Here is a 16,975-nt window from a genome sequence, read left to right on the forward strand (position 1 = left end):
TAGTAATGATGTAATCAATATGGGTCACTATTGCTGTTAAATAGTTACTGTTGTATGGGTTACTATTGCTGTAAAATATATATAGAAAGCACAACTGGTGTCCAGAGTGCCTCTATAAATCAAGTTAGTTTTCACAAATCCTCTCAGTTTTATTAAAATGAACTTGGATTAAAAATGTAAATATTAAGAGCTCTGCAAACCGTATAGTTTAAAACTATAGATTTTTCTAGTCTGATTTCAGATAAATTATGTAGTTTTAATAGATGTAGAATTTTGTTTGACTTTTCAACTTGTATGTGTATGCATACTTACAAAGTGTTTTCAGTAAGCTTCCATGAATTTCAGTCCTACACTACAAAACTAAATTTTTTAATCTTTCTGGATTTGTTTTAACAGTAGAGAAATGCAAAGTAATTGTATTTCTGAATTCAGTCAAAGTTATGGTGCAACTATAATATTATGAGCTCATATGAAATTATACTCGATGCTTAGGTTGCATGTTCACTGAAATCACATTAACCTCTAGATACTTTACTATGAAAATATAAATAAGAAGTAGGTACTCCATAGAAATAATTTGATTACACTCAACGAATTCTGAAGAAAAAAAGCAAATTGAAAACCAGGGGATTACATCCCCTATCTACTGAGTCCTTTATCTCTAACAAACCCATGGAGATGAAATTTGTATTAGATCACAGAGCACCTGGAAAGAGCTCAAGGATTCCTGTAGAGAATTGTCTTCATGCTGCTCATTTGAACCCTGTTTTTTTCAGTACAGAACTGTGATTAGGATATATTCCCCCAACAGATTGACTTCTTAGGTGAATACGCTGTGTATCACATCTGTCATCTGGTCATTTCCTACCTAGTTCATACATGAATAATTTTGTGATAATACTTGGAGAGTGGGGGTCAACCTTTTTGGCAGGTGTATCACAAATTAGCCTTGCACCCTCCCTGAATGCCACTGCCCAATTTGCTACTCTGCTTTCTGCTCCATACTCTGTGCCTTCAGCCCAACTTCCTACTAAGCCTTCTGCTTTATGCTTTAGCTGCTGCTGCGCTACCTGTCCCCCTCACTGATCTGTTGCATGCTCACAGAGGCTGCACGTGCCGCTTGTGGCACTCATGTCCCAGGTTGGCTGCCCCCGGCTGGCATAAGAAGTTGATGCCACTTATGCTCAGTTGCCTGCCTTCAAGACATATTTGGGCCACTGTAGAAATGTTTTCAGCTAATTTGATCTCTGGGGAAAATGGGAGACTTATGTAAACATGCATATTGAGACGTTTTCAAAATAATTATAATTGAGAATTTGGGAGTTTCTTTTTTAATGTTTTTATGTGGTGGGGAAAATAATTTCTTCCATACTTTCTATTAAGAGGTTTAATATTGCTGTCTCACTTAATATGTTGAGCTGGTCCAAAACGCACTTGTATGCTGCATATTTGTGTTAACCTTGTAAGAAAGCAGACATTGATGTTAAAAAAGACAGCATACAGTACCACACCTTTATGAAAAGTAGGAAAATTCTGTATCTCGGGAGCTCCAAAGTGGTTGCCTGCCAGCTGTTTCCCTTGTTCAGCGCAGTGCTTTTGTTGCTTTTTATAGCAAAACAAATGCCTAATTTTATTTCTTGTGCAAAGTGTCACTGCAGATAAAGTAACATAATATTTGCAAAACAATCCCAGTTCTTTGAAACTATAAACTTCATTAAAGTACTCATTCAAGTCCTGTCTTCAGTAAGAGGATAAAAATATTGTAGCAAGATTTTTTTCTCAGGTTTGGTTTGGTTTTTTTGTAAGGTGGTAGGGAATGTAGATTTCAGGAGGCCAAAGAAGACAAGGCCCAGAATTAGGGGTGCACTGGTAAAGATTTTCTTGGCTGATACTGACAGCCAGGTATTAACAAGCTGTATTGGCTGATACCTATCCAATAACCGATTTACAGGAATGCAGCCTGGAGCTTGGAGAGCAGCATCTGGCCGGTTAGTCTGTTGAGGCTAGGGCCATGGGGGAAGGAAAGGGTGATGAGTGGGGCGGGATTGAGGCCCCCATGGTGAGGGATGGAGTGGGACAGGAGTTGCCCAGCCAGGGCAGTGCATGTGACCCCTCTGGGAGCGGGATGGAGCTGCACATTCCTTGTCTGGGGGCTGCAGGGGGTGGAGGGGTGCAACTTTCTGATGCTGTGCACACTCCCGGTGGAGTTATGGGGGAGCCTGTGCCCCCCTGGATTCATGCTTGGGGTGGGGGCAGGCTGTGGACTCAGGGCTAGGAGCTGTACTGGCCTTTTCCTGGTGGTGGGAGCTGGACTCGGGGCAGGCAGGGGCGGGGCAGTGTGTGTGGCGGTGGCACTGGCAGGGGTGGCTATGGTGGGGCTACAGCGAATTTTGGGGTGGCCATAGCCCACCCTGTAGCCACCCCTCCCAGCGCTGCTGCCCCTGCCTGCCCTGAGCTCAGCCTCGGCCCAGCTCCCCCACCAGGAAGAGGCTGGCACAGCCCCTGGCTCCAAGCTTGCGATGGGTTGTCTGCCCTCAGCCTGCGCACAAATCTGGATGGGGGTTTATGCCCGTCCTGCTTCTCTCTGGGGTGAGTGCAGCGGTGGAGAACTGCCCCACCTACAGACTCCCTGGATGAGCCTCCTGCAACTCTGTCCCACTCCCAGCGGGGTTGCATTCACTGCCCTTGTTGGGTAGCGTCTGCCCCTGCCCCACTCCTTCCTTCACTGTGGGGGCCTTGATCTGTTCCTTCCCCATCCCCCTCCCCCCAAATGTCCCTTCCCCTCCACAGATTTACTGGCAGAAAACTGCTCCCCAAGCTGCAAGGCTGCACTCCTGACCAATGCATGCTGTGGCTGCACACATGCACGTGGCGTTTATCGGTGACATCAGCTACACTGGCTAAAAAAGGCCAATTGCTGATAATGTTAATTTTCCTTTTTTCGGTGCTGATCTGATATGCCACTGATATATCGGTGCACCTCTACACAGAATAATTAGCTTTGGAGGTGGAACTGAATAAGGGGAACATAGAGCATTTTTGAGGGATATTACAACATTGATGTGAAAGACTGAGAGAAGGTAGAAATAAGATGGTATTATAAAGTAAAACATTTTTTTCTTTACCTCACAAAAGAACAGAATAAGGCTACTAAGGTTCTTTATGGTGTATTGAGACTGTCAGGAGCTGTTATTTGCCAGTGGTTCTTCAGTTCTGTCAGAGATTACCCAAGCTTGCCATGAACACCTCTCTGTTGCTTGTGGTTATTGAGTTAATTTGTGCAGGGCTAGCTTAGTTTCATAGTTTTATAGTTGGTAGGGTCAGAAGGGACCTGAGCATATCATCAAGTCCGACCCCCTGCCATGGGCAGGAAAGAATACAGGAATAAAATTACCCCGGCTACATATCTATCTAGCCTCCTTTTGAAGACCCCCAGGGTAGGAGCGAGCACCACTTCTCTTGGAAGTTGGTTGCAGATCCTAGCTGCCCTGACTGTGAAGTAGTGCCTCCTGATACCTAGCCTGAATCTACTCTCCATCAGCTTATGGCTGTTATTCCTCGTTAGTCCCGGTAGTGCTCGGGGGAACAGGGACTCTCCCATTGCCTGCTGGTCCCCCTTGGTCAGTTTGTAGATGGCCACCAGATTCTGTCTCAGTCTTCTCTTGTGGAGGCTGAACAGGTTCAGGTCCCGTAGCCTCCCCTTGTAGGGCCTGCCTTGCTGCCCCCTGATCATGTGAGTGGCCCTCCTCTGGACCCTCTCGATGCAAGCTTAGAAGGCTAGTTAGTGAGGGGATGCAAGCCAAGAACATAGAGCAAATGGGGGTCCAGGAGGGTTGGAGGCATCTCAAGGGAGTGATCCTTGGGGCTCAAAAGGAGTTTATCCCATTACGTAGGAAGGGAGGTAAGGGGGCAAAAAAGCCCCCTTGGCTGAACGGGGAACTCCAGGAGAGTGGGGGCAAAGAAAGAGATGTATAGGCAATGGAAGCAGGGAGCAGCCACCAAGGAGGAATATATCTCCCTGGTGTGCTATTGCAGGGAATTAGTTAGACAGGCCAAGGCGGGGCTTGAGCTCAGGCTGGCTTCAACAATCAATAGTCCTTCAGGTATATAGCGGGCAATAAAAAGTCCTTCAGGTATATAGTGGGCAAAAGGAAAGCTCAGAACAACATAGGGCCCCTGCAGGACATATCAGGACAGTTGGTGGTTGACACTACGGTTAGTTCTGAAATAGTTAAGGAGCTCCTGGAAGAGCTGGATGGGTACAAGTCAGCAGGCCCGGATGACCTCCATCCACGGTTGCTGAAAGAATTGGCCAGTGTCATAGCTGAGCCACTGGCACAGGTGTTTGAGCACTCATGGTGCTCTGGCCAGGTCCCTGAGGACTGGAGAAGGGCCATTGTGGTGCCCATTTTTCAAGAAAGGGAGAAGGGATGAGCCGGGTAATTTTAGGCCAGTCACTCTTACCTCTATTCCTGGGAAAATGCTAGAGAAAATAATCAAAGAACACATTTGTGAAGGCCCAGCAGGGGAAACGATACTGAGGGGAAACCAGCACAGGTTTGTCACAGGTAGATCCTGCCTAACAAACCTTGTAGCCTTCTATGACCAGGTCACACACTGCCTGGATGTGGGCGCAGAGGCTGATGTCATCTTCCTGGACCTTAGGAAGGCCTTTGACACAGTTTCGCACCCTATTCTCATTGGGAAGCTAGCAGACTATGGAGTGGATGCCTACACAGTCAGGTGGGTGTCCAACTGGCTTAGGGACTGCACCCGGAGAGTGGTGGTGGATGGTTCCTTCTCGGCCTGGAGGGAGGTGGGCAGTGGGGTCCTGCAGGATTCGGTCCTCGGACTGATATTATTTGATAACTTCATCAGCGATTTGGATGAGGGTGTGGAGATCACCCTCTCCAAGTTCGCTGATGTTACCAAGTTATGGGGCAGAGTTAGTACACCCGAGGGCAGGGATCAGGTTCAGGCCGACCTGGACAGGTTGGATCAATGGGTAGAGAGAAATAGGATGCATTTGAATAAAGATAAATGTAAGGTACTCCACCTGGGAAGGAGGAATCCCCAGCACACCTATAGGTTGGGGAGTGTCCTTCTCAGCAGCTCGGACGGAGAGAGGGATCTTGGAGTCATAACTGACTCCACAATGAACATGAGCCAGCAGTGTAACGAGGCCATCAACAAGGCCAATCACACCTTGTCATGCATTAGCAGGTGCATGACTAACAGATCAAAAGAGGTGATGCTCCCCCTCTGTGCGGCACTAGTCAGGCCACAGTTGGAGTACTGTGTCCAGTTTTGGGTGCCACACTTCAAGAGGAATGCAGAGAATCTGGAGTGGGTCCAGAGGAGAGCCACTTGCATGATTAGTGGCCTTCATGATAGACCCTACGGGGGGGAGGTTGAGAGAGCTGAATCTCTTCAGCCTTCACAAGAGATGGCTGAGGGGAGATCTTGTGGCCACCTATAAATTTATTAGGGGAGGTCAATGGGGAATAGGGGAAGTGCTGTTTACTAAGGCACCCCAGGAAGTGACTAGGAATAATGGGTGTAAACTAGTTGAGAGTGGATTTAGGTTAGATATTAGGAAGACATTTTTCACAGTAAGGGTGGCCAGTTTCTGGAATGGGCTTCCAAGGGAGGTGGTGCTATCACCTAGCTTGGAGGTCTTCAAGAAGAAGCTAGATAGTCACCTGGCTGGGGTCATCTGACTTTGGTCCTCTTTCCTGGCAGGGGGTTGGACACGATGGTCCATTGTGGTCCCTTCCAACTCTACAATCTATGAATCTATGATGCTGTCCACATCCCTCCTGAAATGCAGTGCCCAGAACTAGATGCAGTACTCCAACTGCAGCCTGACCAATGTCGCATAGAGTGGGAGGATCACCTCCTTGGATCTGTTTGCGATGCATCTGTGGATGCATGACAAAGTGTGGTTAGCCTTCCTGACCTCGTCCCCACGTTGTCGGCCCATATTCATCTTGGAGTCAATGATGACTACAAAATCCTTTTCTGCCTCTGTGCTGATGAGAAGGGAGTTCCCCAGCCTGTAGGTATGCTGCTGGTTCTTCCTCCCCAGCTGGAATACCTTGCATTTGTCAGTATTGAAACCCATCCTGTTCTCATCCGCCCACCCATGTAACCTGTCCAGATCTGATTGCAGCCTGTCCCTCTCCTCTGGTGTGCCCACTTCTTCCCCACATCTTAGTGTTTGTTGTCTGCGAATTTGAACAAGGTGCTTTTCACCTGCTAGTCCAAGTTGCTGATGAAGATGTTGGACAATGCAGGACCGAGCCCTGGGGAACCCCACTGCCCACATCCCTCCAGGTCAAAAATGACCTGTCCACCACCACTCTCTGGGTGTGGCCCTGTAGCCAAATAGCGACCCACAGCTTGGCTGTGTCTGCATGATGCTGCCTTATACCATTTAGATAGACCACTTGTTCTCTTTCCTATTTGTCTGCATTAGGTGAAGCTGCCAGTCCTGGTTGCCTTTGAACTTGAAGCTTGTGAAACAGTGGCCCCAAATATCCATCATTGGTCCAAGGCATAATAATCTCTCTCATACTTCCTTATTAATGTAGTTTATTAAATAAAGTATTCTCTTTCCAAACCCTCTAGAAATGTACATGTCCTAGAAGTCTCTATAAGCAAGCCATCAGGATATTTCCCTTCTGATCTGGGGACCACGTGTTCTATCACATGGATAGAATTAACAGTTGGAGTAATGGAAATAATCCTCCAACATGGAGCAGCTCAAACAGGTTGTAGGTATGATTAGCTATGTGAGTTGATCCAACAAACAGCCGTTGTCCCCTGGTGGTTAGTTTGTCATTTTTGTGGTTGTCCTATTGCCAGGTTGCTTCTCTAGGCATTGAAGTTATCAGGTATAGTTATCTTGACAGATTTATTGCCATAGGAGAAAGAAACTTTACCAGGTGTTGGAGGGGTATCGTTATTTAGTGGGCTACATACATACCAATACTAGTCTTGCCTAAATCCTGTTTTGGGATGGTATACTATGTACATAAGACTGTATGCAAACAGCCATTCCACTTCTCTGGTCATCCCTCATTTCAGGTTACACTAAATGCTCACCAAAACGTGTGAATGGTGTTCATGTACTGTTGGCTGCCCAAGCTAGACAAGTGTAAAAAGTTGCTGGTTCTAAATAACATTTCAGTAGTTTACCTCTTATATAACCATAATTGGACTTTTGAGTGAAGAGGAACCCTGATGAGCTATAAGATTATAATTTAAAAATTGGCTTCAAAACACTTATTCTGCTGTGTGAAATGTTAAAAGATTATTATTAATTTGTGTTTTTACTATTCTAAGGAAATTCGGCATAACTCAAACGACCATCCTCATAGAGTTGCAAAATACCAGGAAAACAGAAATCGAAATAGATACAGAGATGTCAGCCCATGTAAGTATATTGCTTCAATGTAATCAAATGCATACTGAGTAGAGGTGCACAGATATATTGGCACCATATCAGACTGGCATCAATAAAAGGAAAATTAACACTATTGGCTATCAGCTTTTTTTTTTTTTTTTTTTTTGGCCAGTGTAGTCGATAATGTACCAATAAATATAACGTGCCTTCAGCACACGCGCACCTACAGCATGGATATGGCCAGGAATACAGCCAGGCTACATGGAGAGCAGTGCCCTGCAGGTAAGCCTGGGGGGGCATGGCAGATTGAGGTCCCCATGATGAGCGAGGGAGTGGGACAGGGGCTGGGGGCACTTCCCAGCCAGGGCAGTGAATGGAACCTGGGGCGGGGGAGTTGGGGGGGTGGGGGGTGAGGAGGGGGATAGTTCCCCACTGCTGCTGCTCACACCCCAGGGGGAGGCATGGGGGGGCATGTCGTTGTTGTCACCCCCCCCGGAATTGTGCATAGGGTGAATGCGGGCTGACCACTGTGGACTTGGGGTTGTTTACCCTGCTCCCTTTGCTGTGGGAGCCACACGCTGGCTGCATGTCCCTTGACCATCTGGCAGTGGTGGTGGTGGCAAGTTGTGCCTCTTGCTGCCTGATGGGCAGAGGATGCGTGGCCAGCGCATGGCTCCCGGGGCAAAGGCAGCAGAGTAGAGAGCCCCGAGTCTGCAGTGGGCAGTCCACATCTGCCCTCGTCCACTTGGCTCTGGTTAGAAGTGTCCCCATGCTTAAAAATGGTGGTGGTGGGTGGTGCTTGAACTAAAGCTCATTTGATGAGCTTTAGTTCAAGTACCCCCATTGCCATTTTAAAGCGCTGAGCCACTGATCCCCTGCCCTGGCCCTGGGGTCCCATTCACCACCCCCAGCCTCTCACCATGGGGGACTTGATCTGGCCCATTCCCCTCCTCAGACTTACCTGCAGGGTGCTGCTCTCCAAGTTTCCCCGGCTGCATTCCTGTAAATTGGTTATTGGATCAGTATCAGCCAATATGCTTGGTGAATAATTGGCTATCAGTACTTGCCAAGAAAATCTTTATTGGTGCACCCTTAATACTGAGGTAATAATTTGTTCTCATCTTTCTTTCCTCCCCACTTTGCTTATTTTTAAATGCACGTAAAACCTAGAATGCTTTGCATTGTGAAATAGTTTATTTTTGTAGAAATTATTTTATATACTAATTAAATTACTAAAATGCATATTGGTAGGAATAAATTTGATGCTGCTTAACATACCTGTGATTGGTGAATTGAGAGACAATATGTATGTGTGAGATGCAGGGAGTACAAAGCAAAAAGCTAACTTATGAGTTAGTGTAAGGGAATTTTATTCTTTTAAATTTGGTGTTTACCTCTTTAATTGGCTTCATTTTAAATTTTCAGGAAAAGTTAGGTTTTGACCTGCTAAATTTACTGCCCTTAAACTTATGCTTTAAAAAACTGCCCAGATTTGAGGGTTTAGCACTGAATAACCATCTGTCCGAGGCAAACCTGAACACTCCCGGCTTCTGTAGTCTCGTCCCATCTAGTTGATCAAAAGTCCCGGATCGGAGTCTAGCGGAGATGCAGAGCAGCATGGTTTCCCAAGTGTGCAGCCACCATGCAGCATGGTGTGCCAGGCAGGCGGCTGGGCTGGCACTGTTGCTTCTGGGTGGTAGGGCATGTAGACTGGAGCAGGCGGTCTGGGTATGATAGGTTAATGATTTGTAGATCATAGATTTCTAGAGTCAGAAGGGATCTGGTAGATGGTCAGGTCCGATCCCTGCTCCAGGCAGGAAAGAGCGCTGGGGTTAAGTAACCCCAGCCAGATGCCTGTCTAATCTCCTCTTGAACACCTCCAGGGTAGGGGAAAGCCCCCACCTCCCTTGGAAGCCCATTCCATATTTTGGCAACCCTTACCATAAAGAATGTCTTCCTTATGTCCAATCTAAATGTATTCTTCAGTTTGTGGTCAGTATTTCTGGTAACCCGAAGGGGTGCCCTGGTAAACAGTGTCCTCTATTCCTTGCTGGCCCCTCCAATGAGTTTGTAGGCACCCACAAGATCGCCTCTCAGCCTTCTCTTGCAGAGGCTGAAGAGATTTAGATTTGTCTGTCTTCATAGGGTCTTACCTGCAGGCCCTCAACCATACGAGTAGCCCTTCTCTGGACCCCCTCAAGGTTATCAACATCCCTCTTGAAGCGTGGCGTCCAAAACTGAACGCAGTACTCCCATCTGCGGCTTCACCGATACCTCATCGAGGGGAATTATCACTTCCCTAGACCTGCTTGTGATGCTTCTGCTGATGGAAGAAAGAGGGTGGTTAGGCTTTGATTCTCCTGCTGATGCAAGAAAGAATGCAGTTAGCCTTGCTTATTACCTCATCACACTGGCGACTTGCATTCGTTTTTGCATCAACCAGGATTCCGAGATCTCTTTCTGCTGTTGTGGTACTCGGAATGGTACCCCGCAGTCTATAGGCGTGTTGGAGATTTCACATTTTTCAGAGTAGCAGAGACTCGCAAGTTAGCTAAGTGTAATACACCTCAGGCTAGCAGGTATGGACTCATTGTTTCAGTGGCAAAACTGGAAATAGAGCACAAGTGAATGAGATTCTTGGGCCAGGATTTTTGTAGATAGATGCTCATTTTGAGAACGCAGTCCAAGACTCCTGGGGACTGAGTCCAAGAAATTCTGAGCTCCTGCATTTCCCATAGACAGCAAAAATAATGTGATAACTTCACGTGCTCAGCACTCTAGTTGGGTCATTCTTAGTTAGTAGCCTAGTAAATTTTGGCCTTAGTATTCTTGTGTTATTTCTTCCATAAAAATGTATATTCTTCATTTTTATTATGTACTGCAAAATCTTAAAGGAGATATGCGTGTGTAAAATATTAATATTTATTTGCACAATTTCTATTGCTAAGTTGATTCTCCTTTTTCAAAGAAATGCCTAAATGCCCCTATGGATGGATATAGATCTTGGAAAAGGTGTCTCTCGGTCTCATGATAAGCAGAAGCTTGTGGACCTTTATTACCAAACTGCTGAGGAGTATTAATTTATTTGATTTAAAATTTCACCTGTCCTGAATCTGCTATCTAACCCTTAACTCCCTTATCCCTTTCTGCATGATTAACCTGGGTCTATTTCCATGTCCCACAGAACTTTAAGATTCAGGTTATGTTTTGAAGCATTTCAAGTGTTCATACACAAAGTTGCACCAGGTCAGTTAAATCAGTTTAACATCATCTTCTGTTAAACCATTGTGAAACTTTTCTTGACAGAGAAACCTGAAACTTAGTGTTCTGATAATTTTATGCTTAAAAAAAAGTCACTGGTATGATTGAATGCTGTCCACCTTAGCCCTTAGTGCAGTTGAATTCTTGTAAGACAATGCACTTTTGGGAAGCTTTTTTTGTAATGGTGACAGGAAAAATTACAGCTGTTGATTTAAAAAATAAAAATAAAAAAAAGGGATGTAGCAGCCACCCATTTGGGCCAAGGGAGAGTGTTAAGGTAGAAACCAGGATGGAACTTCCTTTTATACTATGTACTTTAAAGACCTCATTGAACAAGTCCTTATGGACTTCCTGGAAGAGGAAGGTACTTACTGTTTTTCCTTTTTATTTTATAGAAAGGGTAATTCTGAGGTTGTGCAAGTCCAGTTAAGGCATACTCAGTCACAGCTGCACTTTTTCAGAAGGAATGTGTTAGATTTATGCTAATCAGTGTGTGTTGATTAGACCCTCTAGAATCAGCAACATTATTTTAAAATATAAGTCATAGATTTGTGGGGAAAGAGAATTATGTGGGAATAAAAGCCTTCTCAGGTTTGTAGGGTAAACTATAATTTTCTTGACAATTTATGTCTGTTGCACAACACTTTACTTCTGTTGACTTTACTTCCCATTGTACTGTGGGGTAAAGCCTGTTCATAAGACATAGGGGCCAGGATGTATATATAAAGTAACCTCAATCCTGATACCTTTTGAGTGTTTCACTTTGCAGCATTGCTCTTAAATTCACATAAAAGAAGTATGCTTCATGGTTAATGTGGCTGCTTTAACTTTGGCTATCAAGATCTTTAGTAAGGAGGTATTTGAATGATTTGAGTTTAAAAAAAAAAAGTTGCATTAACAGTTAATAGTGTTTTTAAAAAAAGGCCTTCCAACTCCCTGTTGGGTATCTAAAGTTGCTTGTTAGGGAAGTACAAGTCATTCTGGGTTGGAAATCTTTTAGCTTTCTAGGTTAGTATTTAAGGTATTCATTAACTGGACAAATGAATAAATGAATCCTAGCTTCTATGCTGTTGTGAACTTTGGCATGGCAATGCTGTGGAGTAATTGCAAGTGAAGAGAGAACTAATTTCTGAGGAAAATGAAAAATAAAGATTAGATATAATACAGGCATACCTTCCCACTATATCCAATATGAGATGTTAACACCCATCTAGGCCATAAGCAGTGAAACCTGTTGCCACATACATTTATGAATATTGGTATCTGACAGAAAAGTACTGATAGCTTTGAGGAAAAAGATGATGAAAACATGAGGCACAAGTCTGATCCAAACCACTGTAGTTAGTCTTTCTGTTGACTTAATTGGCCTTTGTAACATGGTATATGCCTTTAAGTTTCTCTTGTTGCTGCAGAGGAAGCATGTTTTAAACATCCAGATGGAAACAAAGGTAAAAGATAATCCCGATTGACAGTTTAAAACATAAGCAATTTAAACCCATTTGAATCTTCCTTTAAATACAGTTTGCAATAATGTACTATGTTATGGATTTTTTTTATTCATTTGCATCCAGTTTTGCTTGATAAATAACTTGGCCTTGAAAAAGCTTTAAAAATAATGCTAGCATTTTCTGATGCTAATAGAAAATATCTACTCTTGATTTTGATTGCTAATGTAATTACTTTAGAATAAAGAGAGGGATATTTTGACTCTATAGTAGTATTGAAACAGGAAGCTAATCTGAAATGTCAACTGAGTTCAGTATGAGAGCCAGTCATTTCCTGACAGATGAAACCATTTCTCAGAAAACACATTGTTAGGGGGAAGACAACATTTTGGACTACAATTCTTAATGGATATCTCTAATGAAATCTTTTTAAAAAAAAATCTCGGCATATTCTTCAGTTCTCCTTTAGAGTCAAAGGGCTAGGGTATAATGGGACTTAACTCTCTTGTCTCTGACTGGAAGCACTTTTACAAGTCTTAAGTGTCAGTGGTCAGAGTAGGATGATGGGATGCCAAAAATAGGCATCTTCACTTCAACCTACCCTCATTATAAAAAGCTGAGAAGTGGATTCCTATGGCCATATGTTGTAATGTTATATATAAATGTTTTCTTTCTTTTTTTTCTGTCTTTCTTTTAATTTGATAGTTTACACTATAAGCACTATGGGAATAAGCTAAGAAAGATGCTTCAAAAAGGTGTGATATTTGCCAGAATATAGAAAATAAATTTTAGTATTGGGTTGTGTGGCTTCTCCTCCCCTCCCCTTAGAAATGCTAAGCGCTCGCACATTCCACTGAAGTCAATGGGAGGAGTTGCTGGTTTTCAGCGTATTGTCATAACATGGTACGGTATAAGCAGGATCCTGTGCACTGCTTATTCTTCAGTTGTGGTTCCTCCCTTTGGGCCATAAGTCCTTCCTTCTCTTAAGACATCTCTAAAACTGTTGTTGGCAGTGTATTGGAACTGAGTAGCTTTGGTCTCTTCCAGCTAATCATTTAGCTTTTACTCTTGGAGGAGTAGTAGACTAGCTGTCAAATGGGTATCAGATAGGTAGCTGGGATGGATCAGTGTTTTCTGGGTGTTTCTTCTTCATATTTTTCTCTAATCCAGAAACCAGCACTTTACTCTCCTTGATGCTAATAGTGCCATTTTTGGTAAGCAAGAAGCATGCTGGCTAAACTTTTAGATAGTCATTAAAAGTTATACAGTGGTTTCACTTCTTCTGGAAACAACTCTTTTCAAATGGACCTCCTTTTTGTTAACCAGCTGTAAGAATGCCATAATACTAGGTGTCAGATCTTCTCCACTTCAGTCTATGCTAGAAGCAAATCATTTTATGTAATAGGGAGAGGGACTGACCACTGAAGACAATGGCATTTTTATCATGGATTTCAGTGGTTCAGGATTTTGTCCAGAGTGGGTAACAGAAGAGGTTGTTAATTTCAGTTGTGCTTGTTCTGGGTATGCATGCCTTCTTACTCAGAGGAGCCAGAATGAGAAGTGTGTTTTGGTTTTTTTTGTTTTTTGTTTGTGTTTTTTTTCATGGTTTCTACTTCCTGTTCAGACTGCATACTTTGGGAGAGAGCGATTCTAACATTAATTTTCCTGTCTAACTGTTGCTGTAACTATAGATTTTTCTTGTTGTATAATGGATGTGGAGTTGATTAAAACTGAGTTTAATTTTAAGTTTCCATTTTTAACATTGATATAATCTATTTAAAGTAAAAAATCTATAATAACTGGAAATGATTTACAAACTGGAGAGGGAGTTATCACTAATTCATTGTCAAAAACGGGTTTGTTACATTGATTTCAGTAAAGCAAGCCAGAACATGAATGAGATTTTTAGGTCATAGTGTCCTCCAGGAACTGCCCTCTTTGGAAGGAGAGGCGATTATACAAAAAAAACCCCTATTCCTATTTTTGCATTTATCTGTTAAGTTACTGAACATCTTAGTCTCAGGATTGCACTTCATTTTGGGGGAGGGAGTACCATTTTGGTACTTGGAAGGAGTACCAAGTTTCTTTTTATCACATTCTAAAAAAGAGCATTGCCCAGTTTTTTGTGTGTTTTAAAGGATTTGCTTTTTTAAAAAGAAATAACAGCTAATGTGAAAACCATGCAGTGTACATATTATAACATAAAACCTCTTTGGGGTCTTGCTGGTTATTTCTTATTTAAAATAATACAGCTGCTGTGGGGTGATTAAACTGTTAACAGTGCTTGCTGACATCATCTTTCCGAGAACACTAGTACCGGTATGTGTGATTTACTATAACAAGATCTTAAGTTTTTCCTGTTGGCAAATGACATGTAATATTTACAAAGGTTTTGGTTTTTGTCCAGCAGAAACATTTCAGATAAAGTGATACATGAAAGGAAACCTTATTAACGCTTTCATGTCAAGGCAAGATACTGTAAGGAGTTATTTACTTTTAAAGCAAATGTATTCAGTAAATAGTTCTCTTAAAAGCTCTTGTATATAGTGTCTTAAAACAAACATTTACAGTTTTTAAAAATGGAAACCAACTCTGGTTATGCTTTGTCATAATATAGAAATACCAATGGTGTTTTAGATATTTTTTGCAGCTTTCACAAAGCTAAAAGCAGACAAACAAAAATCACCTCAATCTTCATATTCCCTAAAGAGAGCCTACAGATAAAGGGGAGCTGGAGAATGACCCCAAAGTTTTCTTTCCTTGTATTAAAAAATAAAATAGTCTTATTTAAGGTCCACCAAATTGCCTTACATTTAGCAAAATGGGGTCTGTTGCAACCTTGACATGCCCCCTTGTGTATTTGGGAGAGAGCAGTAATCGCTCTTGAATTAAGATTGCAACCTTTTTTAAACCAAACCAGACGCTGTTTTTACCACTCTTAAGATTGGCTTTAAAATTGTCCTGTTAACTCTGAAGAGACAGAGACTGTAAAATTCCTTTTAGTGAAGAAACCAGATGAAGTTACAGCATTCTGGAAACAAAAAACACAACTGATTTTAAGGCTTCATTTTAGTTTGCTTCTTTCCTTGTTTTCAGCTCTGAAGTAGTTTACTACTTCTCATCTCATTTTTATTGCTCTTAAAACTTAAGCAGCGAATTACAAAATTGATCTAAGTTGTGTATGAACACTTAAAATGATTCAAAACAAAGTTGCACGGGTCAGCTAAATCAGTTTAACATCATATTTCTTTTAAACCATTATGAAACCTTTCTTGACAGAGAAACTTGAAACTTAGTGTTCTGATAATTTTATGCTTAAAAATATATTAACTGGTATAGGATTGAATGCTGCAGTTGGATTCTTGTAGGAAAATATTACATTTTGGAAACTTCTTTTTGCATCGTTGACAGGAAAAATTACAGCTCTTGATAGAAATGGCTCAGAGGATTGACATGGTAGAGGTATTTTTTTTGATGGAATGTGTCAGGGCAGCAAAGCAGGTACTGTTATCAAAGTGACGTGAGAACCTGTGGAATTTTATTTATGAAGTTAACATGTGTACCACCTTTTTATGTTTGTGTGCAACACAAAGTTAGAGGCAGTTGTTCAACTAACTACAAAGAATTTCACAGAGGTAGATGTATTTTAATTTTATATCTGTTTCATTTTTTTTAGATGATCATAGTCGTGTAAAACTGCAGAACACGGAGAATGACTATATAAATGCCAGCTTAGTAGTAATAGAAGAAGCCCAAAGAAACTATATTTTAACCCAGGTAAGTTACAGGGAGCTTGCTTTCCATGTTCTCACTGAAGGTAGAACAATAACAACTTAAATATTTAGACGCAGTAGTGCCACAGCACTGATTAGCAAATCTGAATTTTTTCCAGTAAGGCCTCCCTCCCTCCAGTAATCCCAGGATCAGGTTTTCCCTGCATGAGCAAGTTCCTGTGACTGGGAGCCCCATGAATCCAGTTGAAAGGCTCCCACCTATACTGGTGCCACACAACCCCAGGGTTGAAGGATTGCGGCAGGGGTGATTCCTGCACACCCGCCCCCCACACAACCCTTGCTCCAGGCATGCAAGGAAACCCCTGGGGATTGGGGCTATTGGGATTTTTATCCTGGCCATGGTATCCCCTTGTGGCTGAGAGCCCCATCAGGCGATACCTCACTACATGTGAAAATTAAAGCTTGATAGCAACTGGCTATTAAACATTTTCAAGGTCTAACTTTATAGCTGGTTGGAGCTTTTATGTGATAGGTAGTCTGCATGTTTAGCTGATCTCCAGATAATTGTGCAATTAAGCAGTTGCTACCTGTAATGTGTAGAGGGGACCTAGTATTAAAACGAAGCTTAAAACTTAATATTGATCTCTAAGTAATATTGAATTTTCCTTTTCTTTAACAATTTGGACTTTTGACTGGGTACATAATTTAATTTCTTCTTTTTTAAAAAAAAATCCAGAAATATAAGGTAAGAGGCCTTGAAAAAATTGACAGGTACAGAACAGGAGGGTAGGAAAGTCCAACTATTGGAGGTCTGAAACAAATGTCCTGGTAAGACACTCAAACTCCCTTGCCATCCCAGCAGCTGGTAGACAGAGGATTTCCTCTTTCACAATAACTTTAGGCTAGTAGCCATCTTATTCCATTGAAACTTCAGCTGCTCTAAATGTTGGCATGGAGGAGACATTTTTGTATCTCAGCCCTGCAGAACAGCTTGGTTGCTGTGAGAAGACTGTTCTCAGTACTTCATCTTATTCTATTTTGAGGGCATCCTCTGCATATCATTTCAGTATGTATTCTTGCTATTGCTCTACTCAGTGAAGAAGGAGCATCATGAAATCAGTGGAACA

At 42.5% G+C, this 16,975-nt stretch overlaps 1 protein-coding gene across 5 annotated transcripts in view; it reads left to right on the forward strand.

The window, feature by feature from the left end:
- Positions 1 to 6,654: 6,654 nt before the first annotated feature.
- The window catches only part of PTPN2 (protein tyrosine phosphatase, non-receptor type 2), a 43,606-nt gene continuing 33,285 nt past the window's right edge, over positions 6,655 to 16,975 (forward strand). Inside the window, exons 1-4 of one of the 5 annotated variants that reach the window (XM_025204722.1) lie at positions 6,655 to 6,794; positions 7,348 to 7,438; positions 7,586 to 7,690; positions 15,791 to 15,891. In XM_025204722.1, the coding sequence (XP_025060507.1) occupies positions 6,756 to 6,794; positions 7,348 to 7,438; positions 7,586 to 7,690; positions 15,791 to 15,891 (336 nt within the window). In that variant the 5' untranslated portion in view covers positions 6,655 to 6,755. Of the gene's footprint in view, positions 6,795 to 7,347; positions 7,439 to 7,580; positions 7,691 to 15,790; positions 15,892 to 16,975 lie in introns of all 5 variants that reach the window. The other 4 variants (XM_025204725.1, XM_025204723.1, XM_025204724.1 and 1 more) reach the window with 4 other exon arrangements.

This window comes from Alligator sinensis, unplaced genomic scaffold (assembly GCF_000455745.1).
Source record: "Alligator sinensis unplaced genomic scaffold, ASM45574v1 scaffold515_1, whole genome shotgun sequence".
Lineage (NCBI taxonomy): Eukaryota > Metazoa > Chordata > Crocodylia > Alligatoridae > Alligator > Alligator sinensis.